The sequence below is a fragment of the Anabrus simplex genome, chromosome 5, assembly GCF_040414725.1.
Source record: "Anabrus simplex isolate iqAnaSimp1 chromosome 5, ASM4041472v1, whole genome shotgun sequence".
In the NCBI taxonomy this organism is placed as follows: domain Eukaryota; kingdom Metazoa; phylum Arthropoda; class Insecta; order Orthoptera; family Tettigoniidae; genus Anabrus; species Anabrus simplex.
This window is the reverse complement of record NC_090269.1, coordinates 325,128,608-325,151,402: the sequence shown is the minus strand read 5'-3', so window position 1 is coordinate 325,151,402 and position 22,795 is coordinate 325,128,608. Positions and strand designations below refer to the sequence as shown.

At 41.9% G+C, this 22,795-nt stretch overlaps 1 protein-coding gene across 1 annotated transcript in view; it reads right to left on the bottom strand.

Moving 5' to 3' along the window:
* The window catches only part of LOC136874051 (methionine aminopeptidase 1D, mitochondrial), a 173,441-nt gene that overhangs the window by 60,409 nt on the left and 90,237 nt on the right, over window positions 1-22,795 (bottom strand). Inside the window, exon 4 of the mRNA XM_067147561.2 lies at window positions 8,914-9,064. Coding sequence (XP_067003662.1) covers window positions 8,914-9,064 — 151 coding nt within the window. The remainder of the gene's footprint in view (window positions 1-8,913; window positions 9,065-22,795) is intronic.

The window sequence follows — 22,795 nt, the reverse complement described above, 5'->3', positions numbered from 1 at the left end:
CTTATTGTATGATCTGGAGTGTTGTGCTAGAATATTTTATTCGTATTCCATTCAGCTACCTAACCTGTACAGTATAAAGAATACTTTTCTACAGATGTTGATTGTAACTAGTAGATTACATTTCTATATTAACTGGAACAGTCCAGAAAGTTTGTGACGTGAATTTTTGAGCAGGGTGTGTTGGCCTTTGTCAGTTATGCATTCTAGAAATATGTTCTTACTATTCTGGAAATGGAAGATTCGCGATTGTATGTATTCGAGAAAGTGATTTAAAGATCGCAACTGCAGAAAGAGTTGTGATTGGTCAATCCAGGCAAGCTCCTGTGTTTTGATTGGCTACTCCATGGTGAGATTTCCCTTTAAAAGGGGCTAAGGCAGCATTTCGTGGGCTGTCGTAAGTCTTTGAGCTGTCTTGGTCTTGGCCTGCCAAGCCTGCGGAAGTTTTGACGTCGTCAGCGTCTCTTCGCTACCAGAATGGGCTGCCTTAGGGTAAGCACTGTTGTTTTCTGTCCGGTTTTAAGCTCCGTTTAGTTTTCGTTGGTGTATTACACAGGAGATTGTCCTAGTCGCCACTATTATGTTGTTCAAATGTTTTGAAAGGTTAGTTTAACTTCACTCTATACTGTAATAGCGTATTGTGTTCCTCTTACCTTCAAGATTGTATTGCCAACTTGGTTTGTAATTAGATGTACCATATTTGTGTGACTCTTTGAACTTATAGGAAGCTCTTGTCAAGGAATATCTAACTTGTGTGTCTCTAAGAACATGTAATCTGTATTTTACAAACTGTGTATATGTATTTTCCGCATTGCTGAAACTGTTCGTAATTTATTCTGTAAGATACATTTGGTAAATAATATATTTTTAAATCCAAGATCATGTTGATTTTTCCAAATCCGCAACCTATACATCTCCATGCCTTTGGTAGGTTCCCAGCACCGTTCCACGTTCCTTGTTTTTATTATCAAGTTGCCCTCACCGATATTTACTTCTCCTGTTTTTCGCCGCAGTTCATTACATGGTCATGGTATGTATAGTGTTCAGATACCTTGTAATTTAATTTGCTTTCCTCCCTTTAACTGTGTTTGTGTAACCGCTGAACTACTGCTTACAAATAGAACACATTTTAGGGAATGGCAGCATAGAACCACGACTGAACTACTAGTCATGATTTTTCTCTCTTAACCTGTGTGTCAGCAAATGTAATATTATTTTATACTTGAACAATGATGAGATGTTTCAAATGGATTTCACGTCACCACCTTGTTGTCAAACGGCACACTAAGACCATGTAAATTTGAGTTGTAGACATGTATATAAAGACTTTTTTTGTTATGCCAATTTTACAATTTAACTTTCTTTCTTCACTAGGCTGAAAATGTCCCCAAGAGGGACAAAACATGTACCAACAACTTTGCTTTAAGAATAGAAACTTTTGTAAGTATTGTAAAGGTGGAAACTTCAATGTTAATATCTTTAACCTAGCCAACGCTTCTGTTGCCCTCAGCCCAGCCACTGAACCCCAGCACACTGAGTCTCACACTGACTCCACTACGGAGCCCATAAAAATACATACAGAGAAATATCGGTTCAAATGTTGTGCCAGAAGTAAAAAGGAAGTTCTAAAGGAGAGAGAGTTCACTTTTCCTCATATGTGTGTTAGGATTTTTTCTTAGCAATGATGAGTGATGAAATATACTGGGTGGTCAACCAGCCCCTTGCAATCCAGGTTTATGCATCCCTTCACATTTACTACAATTCTGAAAGACATCGGTCCCTCTCCCTAAACCAGGGTAATATAATGAGATGTGTGTGTTACCTCTACTACAGTGGTAACACCAAACAAGGCACAAACACAGTTAAAAGGGGAAGGTAAGAGTACAATACACAATATAAGAAAACACTACACACTTGGAAAAACAGTAACTAGCCTTTACGCGGATCTCCAACAAAACAAGTACGTAACTATCAGTAGGGCCAACTAGTGAACGACAAAACGGGAAGATGGAAGGGCTGGGAACCTACCAAAGGCATGGACATGGCTTAGATAGCGGATTCCGAAATGAATCACCGTGATCCTTAGTTTTTAAAATATTATTTACAAGATAATTCTACATATACATTCCAAGTTATGAGCTATAAGTTCAGTGATATACATAGGTTATTCGTAGCAGTGTAAATTCAAATTACAAATGAACTGTACATCTAGTTACCAATGCAGTAGTACAATGCAATTTACAGGTTATCCAAAATCTAGCGTACCTGATACCGAACTATCAGAGGCAAACCCCAAGGGAAATACTATTAAACTACAATATACATATTTTAGTGAACCAAAACGGGAATGCCTCTGAAACGAACAGGTAAGTCTAGCTGAAAAACTAAGGCGTCATAAGTAGCTAATTTGGTGAATCTAGGCGAGGTTAGGGCAGACTCCTGTATGAAAAGCAAATCGGAACATTACGGAAATTTTAGCAGGAACAGAATTCAAGAGTGCTTACCCGAGGAGAGTGCCATCCCGAAAACTGGGGACGTCAACCAGATAGGCTGCTCGCAGACGGGTAGACCAAGACCGACAGATATCAGGATACCGAATTCATTCGAACACTGCCTCGCTCACTTTATATAGGAATTACTGGTCTTGGAGGCAACCAATCAGCGTGCACGTGTTCCCTATCGCCACCTAGACTCACCAATCACAACCTTACTTTCGATCGAGAACTTAGACTAACATTCTAGAATACGCATGATCGCGAAAGTCGTATTTTTCCAGAATAGACAGAACACGCTTTCTAGAACACATACCAACAAAGTAACACACCCTGTACAAAAGTTATGTAACTCTCTAGATCTTTCCAGGAACTATAGACAGAATTCTACTATTTACAAATGCCTATGTTACAACATTATACAGTACAGGTTAGGTCAATAAAAATAAAACATCATATTGCATTTTACAAACAAAGACTTAAAAAAAAAAAAAAAAACATTCCACTCGCATTACATATTTCACTTGTAACATCGTGTCTACGGATTAGATGATAGCAGGAATCGTGAGTGCCACTATTAATTCATTATGGGTACCTCGAATGAACCTGTAAAACGAGTACAGATACACAGAACAGTACTTTAAAACAGGAGGTGGACGTACAGACCGGGAGGACGGTACTATATAGCCTGGGAAGTGGGCGCCGTAGGTCAAGTTTTGCCCAACTGGCTATTAAATAAAAATTCTTATGTGTGTTTTGAACCCCCTACCTCGAGTACCATCCACTATCACATATCTGCCCGCCCACTAGCCATATGAAATGGCATATGGCTTTTAGTGCCAGAAGTGTCCGAGGACACGTTCGGCTCACCAGGTGCAGGTCTTTCAATTTGACGCCTGCAGCCGACCTGCGCGTCATGATGAGGATGAAAAGATGATGAAGACAACACATACTCCCAGTCTCCGTGCCAGAGAAATTAACCAATGATGGTTAAAATTACCAACCCTGCCTGGAATCGAAACCGGGGCCTCTGTGCTGGCCTTTTTCTTAACAGCCAGTTGCCTGGGATGTGGTAAGGTTGCATACTTGATAGCTTCCAAGGAATGATTTGTTTATTTGACCCTGTATGTATCATTGCATTGGGTACGGTGCTGGGTTGGATGAGGGTGTGGAGATGATGGTCTGTGGCCAGTATGAGCTGGGAAGTGGGCGTTGTAGGTCAAGTGTCGCAGTAGCTCACATGGCTAGCACATGGTAGGATGTGTGATAGTTGACAGTGCTCGAGGGTTAGAAGGTTCAAGTCCCATGCAAGTATTTTTTAAAGTCAGTTGCCTGGAATGTGGCAAGGTTGTATAATTAATACCGGTATTTTTCACGGACTGATTTGTTTATTTGGCTCTGAAAAGGGCCACTGGTACGGAGCTGGGTTTATAGAGGCTAGGAAACATGTGACAGGTTTTTGGTTGTCCACGTTGTTTAGCTCAGCACCTGCTCGAACTGACGACCTCCGTAGTCGATACAGAGATGCACGCAATGTTTTAAGGACTGTCTGGCCCGTTACAACATCTCCGGCAAAACGGATCGGCATGCCTCGGTGATGAGCTGTCTAAGGTGACAAGGATTGGCCGGCTCCTGTGCATACACCAGTTGTTTTACATGGCCCCACAGAAAAAAATTCAGGGGCGTAAGATCGGGTGATCTGGCGGGCCAGGTCCTCCCTTCCTATCCATTTATCAGCATACGTTGCATGGAGATGGTTCCAGACAATAATCGCCGCATGCGATGGAGCCCCACCATGTTGAAACCACATCCTGCAGTGGTCAAGGAGTGGCACAAATTCCAAAAACGGTGGTAGTTCATCTTGGAGAAACCGCAGATAACGTTGACTGGTCAGATGACCCTCAAAGGAATGGGGACCGATAAGGTGATCACCAATAATTTCACACCACATATTCACGCCCCACTGTATCTGAAAAGCTGTCTGTCACACCCAATGGGGATTATCCACACTCCAGTAATGCATATTAAAGCGATTAACGGTTCCATTGTTGTGGAATCATGCTTCATCCGTAAATAAGAGAGTCACTAGAAAAACAGGATCAGTGTCTACATGCCATAGGATCCATTGACAGAAGGCCACCCGGGTATCGAAATCATGATCATGGAGCTCCTGGAGTAAGTGCAGATGGTACAGGTGAAACTGGTGGGTATGCAATATCTGCATAACAGATTCTAGGCTGATGTTCATCTTCTGTACAATGGCCCGTGTGGTAGTATGAGGGTTATGCCGGATAGCATCAAACACAACCTCTTCATTGTCAGCAGACGTCACGGGATAATCTCGAACAGGCCATGTCTTTCCCAGGGATGCAGTATCCCACAGGCGTCTTTCCACACTTCCAAATGTCATGCCTGTCAGTTGTCGTCTATCCAGATAGTGTTCTTGGTACAGGCGTTGTGCCTGGTATGCATTCTGTCTAGCTTCTCCATAGATAGGTAACATATCCACATACTCGTCACTGGAGTACATCTCGAGGCAGTGAACAAACTTTGTGTCGTGAATTACTTTGAAGGAGGGGGGTTCGCGCAGCTACATACTTACCTGCCACCACATGTTGTTATCGTTCCAATGGGGCATACTTTGCCCTACCTGTGGTCTACGAAGCTTGAAACACGTACGACGTAGCTAACTGGCCACAAACCATCATCTTCACATCCTCGCCCAACCCAACACCATACCCAATGCAATGATACATATGGTCTTTTACAGGATCAAATAAACAAATCAGTCCATGGAAGCTATATAGTATGCAACCGTACCACATCCCAGGCAAGTGGCTGTTAAAAAAAATATCTTATCAGGGATTTGAACCTCCTACCTCGAGCACTGTGCGCTATTACATGTCTCCCTGCCCGCTTGCCAAATGAGCTACTGAGACACTTGACCTTCGGCGCCCACTTCCCAGCCCATAGAGTACCGTGCTCCTGGTCTGTGCATCCACCACCTGTTTTAAATGATGTGTTCTGCATATCTGTACTCATTTTACAGGTTCATTCGAGGTACCCATAATGAATTAATAGGGGCACTCACGATTCCTGCTGTCTTCTGGCCCGTAAACACACATCTCGTTATATTACCCTGATTTAGGGAGAGGGACCGATGTCTTTCAGAATTGTGGTAAATGTGAAAGGATGCATAAAACTAGATAGCAAGGGGCTGCTGGACCACCTGATATATCTTCTGTGCCTCGGACTACAACAACAAAAATGGCTGCGCCGTGAAAGAGGAAATGCCTTGGTAATGATGAAATTGAACAGTTTTTAGTTAATAGTGATGCAGATAATGACTTTCTGAACAGTGAAAGTGACGGTGAATATGACGTTGGAGATGTGATAAAAAGTGACTGTGAAGATGTGGACAATGACAGTGTCATCGGTGATGAAGATGAAGGTGAAAAAAGCCGACGTCCACCAGAAAAAGGAAATAAATAAGTCGTCATAATTTTCTTGGATTGCTGGTCAGTTTAATCCAATACTTCACACTTTCTGTTCATGCAATTCAGGCGTTGTAGACAATACATTATACATGTTGATTCTCCGAAAATAGATTTGTGTTTGTTCAATTCTGCACTGGTACAGGTTATTGTGGAGGCTACCAATGAATATTATAAGGTCTTAACAGTTCCATTTTCTATGAATAAGTGGAATGATGCAAATATGAACAAAAATTTGTGTGGTTTTTGCACTTGCAATGCTCACGACAAGCAGAAAAAACATGATATGTATCAACCATATGATGTACGGTTGTGTGTTATACCCTGCTGTGAGCAATACTAATGTCCATTTTTAGACTTTGAACGTCATCATCATTGTAAACTTATACTTAATTTCAATTTATTATCTTAAAATGTCAGTAAAATAACTAGTAAAGCTATTTTTCAATAATCGCATATTCTTGAGAAAACCCCAGCACAGAGGGAGTACGTATTCATTAAAAAAAAAAAAAAAAAAAAAAAACCCAACTAACATTGAAAGCTTTAAAGGACTATAGGTCTTTTGATTCAATGATCCAAACAGGCAATTCTGTCCACTACTCCTTAGAACTTCTTAATACTCAGAATCCTTCCGGTCTTCCATCACAAAAACTCATTCTTAAAATCGGAGCACCTATAATGTTCCTAAGAAATCTTAAACCGTCTATACTGTGTAATGAAGTTAGACTACGAATAAAAGCTTTGCATAAAAACATTGTAGAAACTACAGTGATCACTGGGCATGCTCAGGGGAGATAGTTTTCATCCCAAAATTACTATTAATCCCAAACGGAATATCCATTCAAGTGTAAAAGAATATAGTTCCCTATCAAGGTGTGCTTTGCCATGACTATTAATAAATCTCACGGGCAGTCACTCAACATGGTTGGTATCGATTTAAGAGATGGCTGTTTCTCACATGAAGAGTTCTATGTCACATGTTCCAGAGTTAGCTCTGCCAGTAGCCTGGGCGCCTTAGCCCCAAAGGGCAATACCACAAAGGTGGTTTAATTGGGTAAATGAAACTCAAATTTCTTACAAGTTTTTATACTTCAAGAATTTTCAGATGATGTCTTAATGGAGTACCCAGGAACAAATTACAAAATCCACATGAACACAGCCATGAGCTAGTCTATCTACATATGACTTGATCTGACACTTGTTTGATCCTTTCCAATACTTATATTATCTCAAAGAGAACCCTTTCTCCTTTTATGTTTGTCCTTTACTTACCTTTGCTTATGTTTTGTCCCTTTTCCTACACTTACACTACGTGATCAAAAGTATCTGGACACCTGGCTGAACATGACGTACAAGTTCGTGGCGCCCTCCATCGGTAGTGCTGGAATTCAATATGGTGCTGGCTCACCCTTAGCCTTGATGACAGCTTCCACTCTCACAGGCATAAGTTCAATCAGGTGCTGGAAGATTGCTTGGGGAATGGCAGCCCATTCTTCACAGAGCACTGCACTGAGGAGAGGTAGCGATGTCGATTGGTGAGGCCTGGGATGAAGTCGGCGTTCCAAAACATCCCAAAGGTGTTCTATAGGATTCAGGTCGGGACTGTGTACAGGCCAGTCCACGACAGGGATGTTATTGTCGTGTAACCACTCCGCCACAGGTCGTGCATTATGAACAGGTGCTCGATCGTGTTGAAAGATGCAATCGCCATCCCCGAAGTGTTGTTCAACAGTGGGAAGCAAGAAGTTGCTTAAAACATCAATGTAGGCCTGTGCTGTGATAGTGCTACGTAAAACAACAAGGAGTGCAAGCTCCCTCCATGAAAAGCACGACCACACCATAACACCACCGCCTCCGAATTTTACTGTTGGCACTATACATGCTGGCAGGTGACGTTCACTGGGCATTTGCCATACTCACACCCTGCCATCGGATTGCCACATTGTGTATCGTGATTCGTCACTCCAGACAACATTTTTCCACTGTTCAATCATCTAATGTTTACGCTCCTTACACCAAGCGAGGTGTCGTTTGGCATTGATCTGAGTGATGTGTGGCTTATGGGCAGCTGCTCGACCATGAAATCCAAGTTTTCTCACCTCGCGCCGAACTGTCATAGTACTTGGAGTGGATCCTGATGCAGTTTGGAGTTCCTGTGTGATGGTCTGGATAGATGCCTGCCTATAACACTTTATGACCCACTTCAACTGTCGGCAGTCTCTGTCAGTCAACAGACGGGCTCGGCCTGTACGCTTTCGTGCTGTACATGTCCCTTCACGTTTCCACTTCACTATCACATCAGAAAAAGTGGACCTAGGGATGTTTAGGAGTGTGGAAACTTGCGTACAGACTTCTGACACAAGTGAAACCCAATCACCTGACCACATTTGAAGTCCGTGAGTTCCACGGAGCGCCCCATTCTGCTCTCTCACGATGTCTAATGACTACTGAGGTTGCTGCTATGGAGTACCTGGCAGTAGGCAGCAGCACAATGCCCCTAAGATGTTTTGGCAGGTATCCGGATACTTTTGGTCACATAGTGTATCTGACTTTATTCTTATCCTACACTTTCCACATCAAGACTGAAGATCTGTCAAGAAGGCCCCTCAATGAGTGTTGATGCCCACCCTCCTGATGAACCTGGGAAGCAGAAACGAGCTTGTCGGGGGCTGAGAAGAAAGGGATGTAGAAGAACTGGAATTGATTAGGAGACAACCTATCTATCTATTGATGGCAATATATAAAGATAATATGGAGACTGTCTTTGTCCTGTGTCTTCATGTTTGTCCTTGTCTCCTCTTTCTGCTGCTCCCTCTTCACACAGTGACCTACACCTTTATGTTCCTCCTATTTTGTGCTCCTTTTCTTGTTCCTTGTATCTAACTATATTTGACTTAAAAGGCTAAACAAACGAATGTAATAATACTTACCAATAGTAGAAAACTCTACCCCAGGACGGCAATTAGCTATCGCATTGTTAAGGCAGAGCTGTGTGGTTTTAACTAATCTGCAGCCCTCTGAGTCAACATCTCCAACCAAAAATGTCTCTGAGCAGTCCCCATGGTGGCTATTCAGATATACCTGCAAAATTCAACTATTAGTAAAATAACATACAATATGACAGTATGAATTCTTTGACTGAATTTATTCTTCTAGATATGAAAGCTCAAAATCAGGATATAAACCCACAAATGATAAAAATATTCACTTGTGCACAATTTTATCACAAGTATCTACACACCACTGTACATGTAAACTAGAGCCTAAATGTCATTATGATCACTGGTGCTGCTATAAAAAGTGGCTAAGGGCTCTATGTTGCTCAGTGCTATGAGATACCTGCAGAATGGATGGAGCAAGGCTGCTCAGTGACTTCAAATGTGGAAAAGTCATGGGTTGCTACATTGGTAAGCTATCAGTGAGGGTTATTTCCACACTACTCAGCTCGCTCAAGTCGCGCGCGCGCGCGCGCGCGCACACACACACACACACATATCTTTATTGCCCACCCTAGTATACACCATCGGCTTACAGACAATAAAGACAGAGCGAGACAAAAAACAAACAAAACAATAGCTACTACATCTCTCTTAAAAGTACTTAACTACATTAACTACCTTTACATCTACTCAGTATCATCCCACACGTACGCGGATAGCCAGCACACATGCAGGACGCTACTGCACTACTAACTACCCTAAACCCAACCCCTACCTACCACCGAAAAAAATTAGACTGGTCGCTGGGTCAGCCCTGGTATGAAAAACACGCACACCAACCCGTCGACAGCAGCCACCAGCCTCACCACGTGAGAACTGATATCATATCTCACCAACACTCGCTGACACTGTGTTCCTTCCCTACTATGGGTGCCATGCCACCTTGGCTGAAACCAGACCCAACAGGTGGCCTGCCACACCCTTCCGCTATGTACGTCACACATACTCTTGTCCATTGTCAGCTCACTACCTTCCCTCTCCTATTTCTTCCTGTGCAGACATGCTCAAGCCTAACTTCTTTGGGGTGGGTCAAGTCCCCACCCCTCTCTTTTTCCTTGATATCTCACCCTCTCCTCTCTCACACTACCCCCGCTCACTACATCTCACCTTATTAAACTTAAGACTTAAACATACTACTCCCGCTCACTACATCTCACCTTACTAAAATTAAGACTTAAACATCAGCTAACAACCATTTTACATCCCTCATCAACGCACCTAAAACAATTAACAATTTTTTTTTCAAACAAACAAACAAACAGTTTCCATTCCAAGTCCATTAGTTCACTCAATCTTCTCAATCTACAGCACCACACTTACACACATCAAACCGTTAGACTTATCCCAGTTCTTCCATCTTATTAAACTTACGACTTAAACATCAACAATCCATTCTTTTACACCCTCATCAAGGCACCTAAAACAATGGTGTTTTGTTTTTACTCCGACCTACTTTCATAGTTTCTATACTGCCAACATTTTCTCCTTAACTACAGTCCCACTTAATCTACCTTAATTACTGTTACATACACCTTCTTTATCCTCCCTCCTCAGACAAATACACTTGTATAGTACAATTTTTTTCCCACACCTAATTTACACACAGACAGACAGTTATCCATTCCAAGTCCATTAGTTCACTCAGACTTCTCACTACTTTCTTTTTTTTATTTATTATTTTTTACTAGCTTTCAGCTAAGCGTCATTTCAACCATCATCAATAAACTTAAACTATATACAACCTCTTAAATTTACACTACCCTCAGAGCCTACTCAACCTCCCCTTTACTCAACTCCTATGTAATTTTCTCAGGCTTTCCTTTTTTACTAACTCTTCTCATAAACACATCTACTCTCGTATTCCTCAAGTCTTAAATCTGCTACACCCTCCTATGCTACTACTCCTCGATCTACTTCACAACAATTTGCCTCGTGGATCATCTTTCCACAGGGCAAAGTGCTCTTCCCTCTTTCCCTAACACTACAGCCCCTCTCTTGATATCATGGTCACCATGATACCCTTCTCGCATCTGCTCAGGGCAGAAATCCATTCCTTTGAGCAGAATGCCCTCCCCCTTAACCCCTCGGCATGAACCACATTATCTACACAACCCCTGTTATTCCCTCAGTTTCTTTATAAATCTAGCTCTAGCCACATTTAAGAATTTTGCTACATTCGTTCCTTTCTTCTACTCTACATAACCAAGTTGTCATCTTATAGCTTTCCCCTACCTTATCTAGCTCCTTTTTACTTAGTAATTTAATCTTTATCTCCTCCAAAGCTCAGCATTGATTGAAAATATGGAGGTCCTCTCACCTCTCTCCACATAACACACATCTGTCCTTATTCTCGCTACCTACCCATCCCCTGTTCCTTGGAACTCTCAATATCCACCAATACAAACCTCTCTTATTCCTTCTACTTTCAAACTCAGTTTTCGGGTTTATTACTTCCACCAATTTATTTAATACTGATAACGAGACTCTCTCTCTCTCTCTCTCTCTCTACATTCCCTTATTAAACTCTGTCTTTCAATATCAAGTAGTCTTCCCTTTATCCTTTCCCATACCCATTTATTTCTACCTCCCCCCAAACATCTCCATATACTCCCAGTCCAATCGGTCGTTACCATTTTTTGCACTTATTCACCCAGTAACCTTCATTCGTCATACCTTTCTGAAAACTAAGCGTTTCTTGTACTAATACCCCACCCTTCCCTTCCTCCAATCTAATCCAATACTTAAAACCCTCTTAGCTATTTCAACCTCCATCGATTCTTTACAAACTAATCTGGCACCAGCATTGGCTGTACAGTACGGGAGGTCCATCATGATCTTACTAAATTTTGCCACCACCTGGTTTAGTTTAGCCCTGCCCTCCTCCATTCACCATACTTCCAACCCAAATAGCATTTTGCCCATCACCATTTAAACACTGTTTTCTGAATTTTGTAATTAACATCTGGAAATTTCTTTTCTAATACCCCCACTGCCGCAAGCGCCCCTCTTCTTTTAAATTTTGCCAAACTACACTGTTCTTTCCAAGAACCATTCTTACTAATTATTACATCTAGATACTCAATTTTACCCCCTGGTCTAATTTCTTCCTGATCAAGCCTCCAGACTTCCTCATTCTTTCTCCCACCCCTTTTCCTACACACCATTATCTGAGTCTTTCTTACATTTACTCTGAGAGACCACTTCCTAGTATACTCAACTACCTTGTCTAACCCTTTTTGTAACCCACTTGCCATCAAAGCCAAAATCAATAGGTCATCCGCAAATAGCAACCCCGGAACCTCCATTTTCCCTATCCAAGGACATTGCTATGCCTCTCCTCCATGGCCCTCTAAAATATTATTTCTAAATAATATAAATAATACTGGGGATAGCTTACACCCCTGTCTCACCCTGCTCTTCGATTCAAAACACTTACTCATCCTTCCATCCTGCAATTTAATCATCACAAACACTTCCTCATATATTGTTTCTATTGCCACCCTCATTTTCTTCGACATGCCAACCTCCCTTGATCTCAAAAATAGCGCCTCTCTACTAATCGTATCAAAGGCTTTTTCTAGGTCGATCGCTGCTACGTATAATTTGCGCCTTATACATACTTTGTAATCAAGGTGTCCAAAATCCAAACATATCAACTGTGTTTCATCCTTTCCTAAATCCATTTTGAAACTAAGATAACCTACCATACTGTTCCACCCAATTTGTTATCCTATTCGCCAAAACCCCTGTGTACACCTTCGACAACGCGCCTAGGAGTATAATTGTTAGGATCGCTACTAGCCCCGTTATTTTTATAAATGGGGCATAATAACCCTTTCCTCCATTCCCTCGGAAATTTCCCCGTGTTCAGCAACCTATTAAAGAATTTCAAAATCCCTCTCAACGTCGGTTCATTTGCCCCAACCTCCTTCCACCTCCTGCAGCCTTGGATCTAGCATTTTTTAATACTCTCATTACCTCCTGCCCTGTCATCTCCTCATCCAATATTGGAATTACAACTTCCAATTCCCTTCTTACATATGACTTGTCTATTTCTCTACCCAATTTCCCCTCCCCTTCTAAAAGCCTTTTAAAATGCCTAAGCCACTCGTTTTCTCCCATTTTATTCCCCTTCCCCACCGGTTTCATTCTTCTAATCATGTTTACTGATTCCCATACCCTCTCAAATTTCTTCTCTCTACAATATCTATTTATTTTTTCAGCTTCTGCCTCCTTCCATCCTCTTTTCTTCTCATTCAATACCTCCTTATATTCCCTTCTCAGTTTACAATATTCCTTCCTTTTTTTCTTGCTCCCCCTCTTTCCTAAATGCTAGGGCTCTCATTACAACCTCACGTTTTCTCCTGCAGTCTTCATCAAACCATTCATTCATTTTGTTCTTTTTTCCCCTCTACCCTTCTCACTTTCTTCCCCACCCTCCATACAGGGAGTTCTATTAATTTTAACACGCTGTCCATATCATTTCCTTCTGCCACCCTTTCAATTCCTACCCTTATTATATCTCTCTCCTCTTTCAAATCCCATCTCAATTTCTCTTTCGCATTATCATCCCATCCATACTTCCATCCTCCATTCCTATATCTCTCCCTACTTTCCTCCATCTTTCCCTTCACATCAGCAAACAAAGTTCTCAATTTTATTTTGATAGGCATATGTTCTATTAACCCGCATTCTAACAACTCAAAACTTATTATCTCCTTAACACTATCTTTGAGCTTATTCCTATATCCACTACACTCCCTCCATTTGTTGTAATATACGTCAAATCACCCAGACTATCCCCCTTCATCCACCCATTTAAAATAAATAAATGTTCTATAGCACATAACTCCAATAACCTTTCTCCATAACTACTTACACCATTATCCTTACTCCTTCTTTGCAGCCCCCACCTATTTTAACTTCTTTTCCGTACACTGGTACCCTATTGCTCACTCTCGCATTCCAATCCCCCAATAAAATCATCCCATCTTCTACATATAGCCCTTTAATTATGTTTGTTTCTTCAATCAGTTCATCAAAAAATGTTTATTTGCATAAACTGAATCACTCGGATGGTTATAAAGCAGGGCCAGACAAATTCATTCCTCTGCCCCTTTCCCCATTTTTACTCTCAGCCACACTACCCCCTCTACCCTACTCTGTAACATCTCCACCCATTCAACTACCTCATTTCTTATTAGAACTACTATGCCCCCTGGGTTTCGGCCCCTCTTTCCTATTTTTTTCTTAACACGTTGACTACCCTATAACCGTCCCACGTAATTTCAACCCCTTTCCTAACCACGTCTCCACTAGAGCAATTATCTCAAAATCTTTCAGTAAATCCAGTTTCCCTATTCCCTAACTTCCCCATCAACTCTTCAATATTCACCACCCCTATTACCATCTCTAGTTATTTATTTCCTTCCCCTCCCTCTCTATACTTCTGCATTTCACCTCTCCCCTTCTCTCCCTTTCTTCTCCCCCCATCCCCACGGAAAACGTTATGGCTGATGGCCTCAGTAGAATGCTCTATCCAGGCAGCTCTGACCCTCAATCAGAGCCTGCAGACCCCTCTCCCGAACAAGTATCAGCTTTTGTCAATGTAGTTCTCACTGACTCTCCCTTCCTTTTCAAGGATATAACCAAACATCAAGAGGACGATGCTGAGTTAAAAGGTATTATCGACAGGATTAAATCCGGTGAGCATGTTAAGCCGTACATTCTTAAGAATGGTGTCCTGTGTTGTCCTGCTCGCGGTCGCAGAGACCCCAAAATTGTAGTCCTAACTAACCTGATCCAGGCTCTCTTCAAATATTTTCATGAATCCCCAGTGGGCGCTCATCTGGGCGTTTTCAAAACGAGAGAGAAGATTCGTAACCACTTCATTTGGAAATCCATGGATAGTGAGATCCGTACCCTTGTCAATCCTGTAAGACTTGAAACATCAGTAAACCTGCCCCGAATACTCGTCTAGGTCTCTTGTCCTCCGAGCAAGCTTCTCGCCCAATGGAGAGATTGTTCATAGACTACATCGGGCCCCTCTCGATATCTCGGAATGGTCATCGTTTCATACTTGTGTGTGTTGACGCCTTTTCGCGTTTTACGTGGCTGTTCCCCACTCGTATGGCTAACGCCACCACCACCATTTCGTGCTTGAAACAGATATTTGCTTCGTTCGACCCTGTCAATTTTTGGTAAGTGATAACGCGAGAGCCTTTACTTTTGTCCAGTTCCGGAATTTCTGTTTTGATCTATCCATTGCTCATGTAACCACTACCCCGTATTACCCGAAGACAAATTATGCTGAGAGAGTGAATCGTAACCTGCGATCTGCCCTCATCGCTTATAACTCCTCAGACCAAACCAAGTGGAATTCCTGATTAAATTGGTTGTCGTTTGCATTTAACAATGCTGTCCATGAAAGGCACAAGCAATACCCTGCTTCGTTAATGTTGGCTTTTACCCCAAATTCTCCTCTATCGAATCTGTGGTCAATTAATGACCTTCTGCCCGACGATGCCAGCCCAGAAATGATCCGAGCTAATTGGCACCTTGCACGAAAGAACTTGAGGGTTTAATATGCTAAGGTCCAGCGTAATTACAACCACGGGCGAAGACCGCACGATCTGTCTGTGGGTGACCAGGTGTTTATTAAAACACACCCTGTCAGTAGTGCTGCGGACCATGTTATCAGTAAGTTGGGCCCCAGATTTCGAGGTCCCTGCACCATCTTAAAGTTTCTTAGCCTGGTGACATTATTGGTGAGCGATCCCGAAAGGAAGAGGATCAGCAGAGTCCATCTCTCCCAGGTCAAGGTACCTTAAGTCAGGTACGGAGGGGTAAATACCATTGTTGATGACCATGTAGATTTAGTTGTAAGCTATTTGTAAAAGTTTAGTTATAAGATAATGATAAGTTTATTGTAAGGTATTTATAAGGTTTTAGATAAAAGGTAATAATAAGTTTTGTTGTAAGTTAGTTGTAATGAAACTACATACACTGAAAAACACGTGCCTTTACTGAACTAATTACAATATGGGATGAAAGAGACAAAGCCATTGGCAATTACAGGTAGAATGTTGGCACCAGGTTAGTAGGGTGTTGCACCTTCCCTGGCTGCAATGCATGCCTTTATGTGGTTCAGAATGGTGTCAAACAGGCTTTGGATCCTCTCCTGAGGCAAGTTCGTCCACAGTTGTTGCAGCTGTCCCTCCAGATCCCGCAGGTTGGTACTAGGACGGAGTCCCCTTCCAATGTCATCCCACACGTGTTCAAAGATGGAGAGGTCTGGGGATCTTGCTGGCCACGGGAGGGCCTCAACATGTTCGAGGCCACGGATGGTGAACCTTTTCCAACTAGTGTGTCATTTTAAGTCTGGTTTATTATTCTCAACTGTGCCACTTTTTATTTTGTTTGGAATGGCTACAACCTCTAATTCCAAATTATGTTCCATAATCCGTTGTTACACATGCATAATACATGGTCTGTGTTCCGTGCTCATACTTTACCAATACCGCAAAAATACATTTTTAAATATGTACGTTTTAAGAATACCTAAAATTATTTGTTAAAAGAATATAATAAGTGCCCACTCACTTCATCATTAAGTATTATTAGATATAGAAATCAAAAGTCTAATATTGCCAAAAGACTCTAAGTGAAATATCATTCTCAATTTTAGAGTGAAACTTGCTGCTGAATCTTAGTAGCCATGTCATTTATGTTAGGTTCATAACTTGTCATCTTCAATAACCCACAAGAAGCACTTGGGTCTAAACCAAGACGGTTTCTAATTGTTGACTTCACAACGTTCATTGTATAGAATAGCTGCTCGCAGGCGTATGATAACCCAAACAAAAGTAAGTAGCACTGTAGCAAGTTTCTTCATGGCCGAAAACACTTGTGAGAGTCTGTCCCACTGCTGAAATATTAAGTTCTCTGGAGAGATCATTCACCATCAATAGCACATTCGATTTTCACAAATGTACGAATTTGTTCACCCATATACTGCTTTCTTGAAATTCAGCCAACTCCATTTGTAAATTGTCAATTTCTAACCACTCAAAAAATTGACCTTAATATCGATCATTTGTGTAATATGAGGTTTTGAAATAACGTGCAATACTTTCTGCAAATCTGGAAATTGGAATACTCTCTTGGCAACTATTTGTCTTAGAAAATTCAATAAACAGTTACACACCAAGAATAATTACGCGCTGCTGGCAACCACACACAAGCCAAACTTCACTAATTGATTGATATGGGTCAGTGAATGGCTCGCCGGTCGCATCTGACATTTATTTCACTTGGCTTCCGGACCTATCAGTGTTCCAGTGTTGCCATAATGCACTTCCAAATGGAAATAGAATTTAGATTTTCGGTAATTTATAAACCCGACACACTATGACTATATGATGCACGAGATATGTACATAAAGACGTATGTAAAAATGTTAATATGTGCATCTAGTGTGCCACGGAAATCGTGTGCACGTGTCACCTAGTGACACGCGTTGAATAGGTTCGCCATTCCTGCTCTAGGCAATCCATAGACACACGTGCTGTGTGTGGACGTGCATTATCTTGTTGGAACACTGTTCCAGAGTGCTGTGCCATAAGAGGTAGGATGTGCGGGCACAGACTGTCTGTGACGTATCGCTGTGCCGTCAAGGTCTGCCGAAGCACAATTATAGGTGACCTGAACGCAAATCCTATGACTCCCCACACCATGATGACAGGGATTACGCCTGTGCGTCTTCCCATAAAATGGGCAGGATCTGCCCTCTGTCCTCAACGCCACCAAACCCACACATGATGGTCATCAGAGGTTCTGGAGAAGCAGGACTTACCACTGAACATGATGTGATGCCAGTGATCTTCTGTCCATGCCTCCTGGGCAAGGCACCACTCCAAACACAGGCGTTGGTGTTCTGGTGTCAATAGCAAACAACGCATTGGGCGGCAGAACACCAATTCGGCTGATGCGAGTCGTAGAGACACTATGCGGGAACTCACAGGTTGTTGTAGAATCTCCAGTACATGTTTGCGGATGGCGGGTGCCGAAGTTATGGAATCCGACAATGCTTGGCACCATACGACGGTCCTCCCTCGGGATGGTGTTTCTTGGTCGACCTGAACCTGGACATGATTGGGTGCCCTCATACACCCACTGAGTACAACATTAGGCCACTGTGACATCTAAATGGTCCATATGCCTGGAAACTGCACGATACGATTAACCAGCCTCATGCAGTCCCACAATGCAGTCTCTGCCAAATGCTGTAATTGGTGGATAGGCTATCTAACGTGTCAGCGAGGCATCGCAGGTGATTCGTAGTGTACGTAGTCCGCTCTGCTCATCTTGCTTAACTGTCTGACTCACAGCAGTTGACTGGTAACAACTTATCAACAACAGGACGGCGCCATCATGAATACACTGTGGTAGGCATTCTACACATTCCAGATCCTTATAAATCTAATTATTTACTCACACATCAATGGTATGCATGCATACCAAAATGGGATAATATTGGACCACTCTTTTTGGGCGCTTAACATTTTTTTCAGGTAGTGCAGATAAACAATCAATAAATTCTGGCAAGTCCCTGATTGGCCCTGGGAATTGTTTCAGCTTGCTGCCCTGATATCGCTCTGGTCAATATTGTTTAATTCTCCAAGATTGGATCAAGCGAAGCCTATGGAACAGGATCACAACCAGATCACATCTATCCAAAATAATCAGTTCAATAGGCTGAGGTTAACAACAGATAGGGAATCTGCCACCTGGGCGACTGCCCTAAATGCAGGCCAGTAGTGACTGATTGATTTCCTATCCAGTTTAGTTGAACAATTCCTATGGCATTAAAGTACTGTAACACGTAGCATGCAGGCAAATGTTACGAGGTGTGTTTTTAAGTAAGGGCCGTTCTGTTGTAGACACTAGCCTCGGGAACAACGGTGCTCAGTTGCTAACCTGTATGGTTATGTTCTGTGTTTGCTCAAATGTTCAAGATTATCGACTCGCCTGCCCCGTGCGAGGTTCGGTCAGTGATACGGTTTTTGTCGACTGCAGACATTCACCGACAGATTTGCGACATGTACGGTGCTAATGCTATGACTGAAGGCAAGGTGCGTAAGTGGGTACGAGACTACAAAGATGGCTGTGACAACGTCCGTGATGAGGACTGCTCTGGTCGCCCATCTCTGATCACAGAAGATTTGGTGGCTGCAGTTGAAGTGAAGGTTCGTGAGGACAGACAGTTCACAGTAACAGCTCTCTCAAATGCCTTTCCTGATGTCCCAGCGCAAGATCATGGCGCCCGAGTTTTGGGATAGGCATGGTGTATTGTTGGTCGACTTATGCAACGTGGAACCACTATCACTGCGGAAACCTACTGCCAAACCTTGAGAAAGCTATGCAGAACAATACGAAACAAATATTGCAGCATGCTGAAAAAGGGAATTGTCCTTCTCCATGACAATGCAAGACCTCGCACTGAAGTTCAGACCCGAGGTTTATTGGATATTTTGGCTGGGAAGTTTCAAACCACACACCCTACAGCCCTGACCTTGCACCGAGCGATTACCATCTGTTCTGCCACCACAAGCATCACCTCAGTGGCAACCACTACAATGATAACGACGAAGCGAAAACGCCCGTGAACTCTTGGTTATCGGAGCAGGCGGTAAGTTTCTACAAAGAGGGTATTCAAAACTTAGCTGTACAGTATGATAACTGTTTAAACAAACTTGACGGCTAAGTTGAAAAATAGAGTAAAGTAAATAAATGTGCCGTTTGAAAATCGTCTTTCGTTGTGTAGTTCTTTTCGAACGGCCTTTACTTAAAAAAAACACGCGTCATATTATTGGCGCTCGGATGTTTAAGACGTACAAGTAGCCCAAATAAGTAAGCAAATATGACCTCAAAAGTGACAAAATATGATGTAGGAATTACAAAATATGACCTGAAAATTATTAATCTAAACTAGCTGATGTACCAGTGCTTCGCTACGGGATCCTCAGGAAGACTGTCTTTGTGGTTTTCTAACTGAAGTCAACATAGGTGCCGATCTAACAGTCCAATGTCCCAGTGCTGGAATGACCAGGCCGCAGATAGCCGTGAACACTTCTTTGCCATTAGTTATGTAAGTGTGCACACTGCTCTTTCCAATCAGTGTCACAGAGTAGGGATTGAATAGCTCGAATGCTATGATGAACCACTGTCGTGTACCAGTAGTATCAGAAAATTTACGAACCAAAGGAATGGCTTGCTAAAGTTAACTAACTCCTCAGCTACTTCCCGCCAATATTCAGACAGGCTGATATACTCGGTACGACCGGGCGAGTTGGCCGTGCGGTTAGGGGCGCGCAGCTGTGAGCTTGCATCCGGGAGACAGTGGATTCGAACCCCACTGTCGGCAGTCCTGAAGATGGATTTCCATGCTGTCCAATTTTCACGCCAGGCAAATGCAGGGGTTGTACGTTAAATAAGGCCACGGCTGCTTCCTTCCCATTCCTAGCCCTTTACTATCCCATCGTCGCCATAAGAACTATCTGTATCGGTGCGAGGTAAAGCAAATTTAAAAAATATGTATATGCTCGGTACGCAACAGTAATCCCATCTATTGGAGATGAGTGGCAACAGAAGACACCTAGTACATCGCAACAAACAATTGTCAATGTAATGTTATTGTTGATCAATTTTATGAGCTTCCTGTATTGTAGGCCTCCGCATTTAGTCTTCTTTCGATTCTGTGATATTAGGTTGTTTTATAAAATTATTTATAGCGTAGACGCAGTTCCTTATTCCCCGACTTCACATACCGATTTTCATTAAATACTTTCACCCATTTTCTCGTGACTCGGCGCTGATATGGACATCAAAAATCCAAATTCATGAATATCTGTGTTATCATAGCCGGTACGGTAAAATATATGACATAAATGATCGGAAATTTAATACTATATAACTTTAGTTATGTAGTATTTATCAACAGGACCACTAATAGCAACAATACCTTGGAATTACATTTTAGGCCTTCCCCATAACTACCATTTCACTCAGCGTGAATAAAATTACTTATAGCCTAGATTGTAGCGACTTATTCCCCGGCTTTGCAAACCGATTTTTATTAAGATAGGACCACTAATAACATAACTATTTGAAACTTAAATTTTAGGCCTTCCACTAAACTACAATTTCTCTCAGCGTGAATATAATTATCTATGACCTAGATTGTAGCAACATATTCTCTTTAGTCGTTTTCTAGTGACGCGTGACACACATAATACATACATACATACATACACACATACATACATACATACAGACAGACAGAAATTACGGAAGATTAAAAAGTTTATTTCCCTGTTACTGTGGACACGACCGGTACAGAAATACAATCCTTTTTAAATTCTGATCAATGTACAGACAAAACTCTCATTATATATATGGCCATTTAAAAATAAATCATAAATCGAAACGGCAATTCCTTTGCAACACATTTGTTAACTAAATTCTTTATTCTTACTTTCATATTAATTTTTTAATATACATGTTCAGCAGTTATTCACAGTCTATTGTCCTTGATTTGCGAATATATACCTATAAACAACTAAGTTTGCTAAGATTTCCTGATCACGATACATTTACGAATATTACGTTCATGTTCCTTGATACGGGTACCAATGGACCGGCATGTTTGGGGTTCGTCCCAACCAGCCAGACAAATCGGCAATAGCTGACACGCTCTATCGTCGGATTATGATGTCATGTTTCAAGATGCTCGAGCTCTTACCCACACTAGACACTACAGGTCCACGATTATACGGAGGCTGTGGATATACGTAGAAATCCTAACAATTTCAACAGGGACACTGGCTGTTCATTAAGTAACACCTGGTTGCCAGCCATTAAGGATTTACGTAGGAAGTTCCCTTCCCCGTCCCTTCACTATTGTTATTTCGTCTTGTGTTTTCCAATTTCGTATGTTCCTCATTGCCAGATGTTTCATTCCAGGCTTGTGTCAATGTCATATGTGACGCTCTTAGACTGATTCTGATGGTTCGGTCAGCTACCGCTTCGAACGCTAGTGCTGTGCCGCGTCCGGGGAGGCATCTGGTGACGAATGAGCGCACCATTTCTACTTCTATTATAACGTCTAAATTTCAAAAGTTCATTGTTTAAGAAAACTTTCTTATGGACAGTCGAGATTTTCTCTTGATGATGTAGAGCACAGTTCTCTGCGAAACATAAAGAATTTCTCCTCATTTTCTGGACATGGCATAAGCCCAAAAGCCTATACAGTATTAATGAAAACTGTTTGCAAGTTACCTCCATTGAAGTCTGTATCTTTAACCTGCCATACTGCTAATTCGAACGCTTTGAATATAGTAGGATCTATAGATGTCAAAATCAGAATCCGTGATTTTACACGGAAAATTCCGGTAGTAGTTGCGAAAAATTTATCTTGCCTTTTCATTTTCGGTGCAAATGTTATTGCCAAAACTGGTATGATTTTGGACCTGCAGTACAATGATTTCCATTTTAGATTTTCCATGAGAATTTTTAAGCTGTGTAATCACTCCCCTATTCTTCCTTGTCATGTTAATGCTGTTTCTGAAGATACGGGTGAACCCAAAGCTTTGATGCGATCATTTGCCTGATGATCAGGCCAACTAACTTAAGAATCTATAATAATAAAAGGAAGTGTTCGTCTGTCTGTGCGCGATGTCCAGCAAAATCTACAACACGTAGACATCTGAAATTTTGAACACAGGTAGATGGAAGGGGTTCCGAATGCACCTCG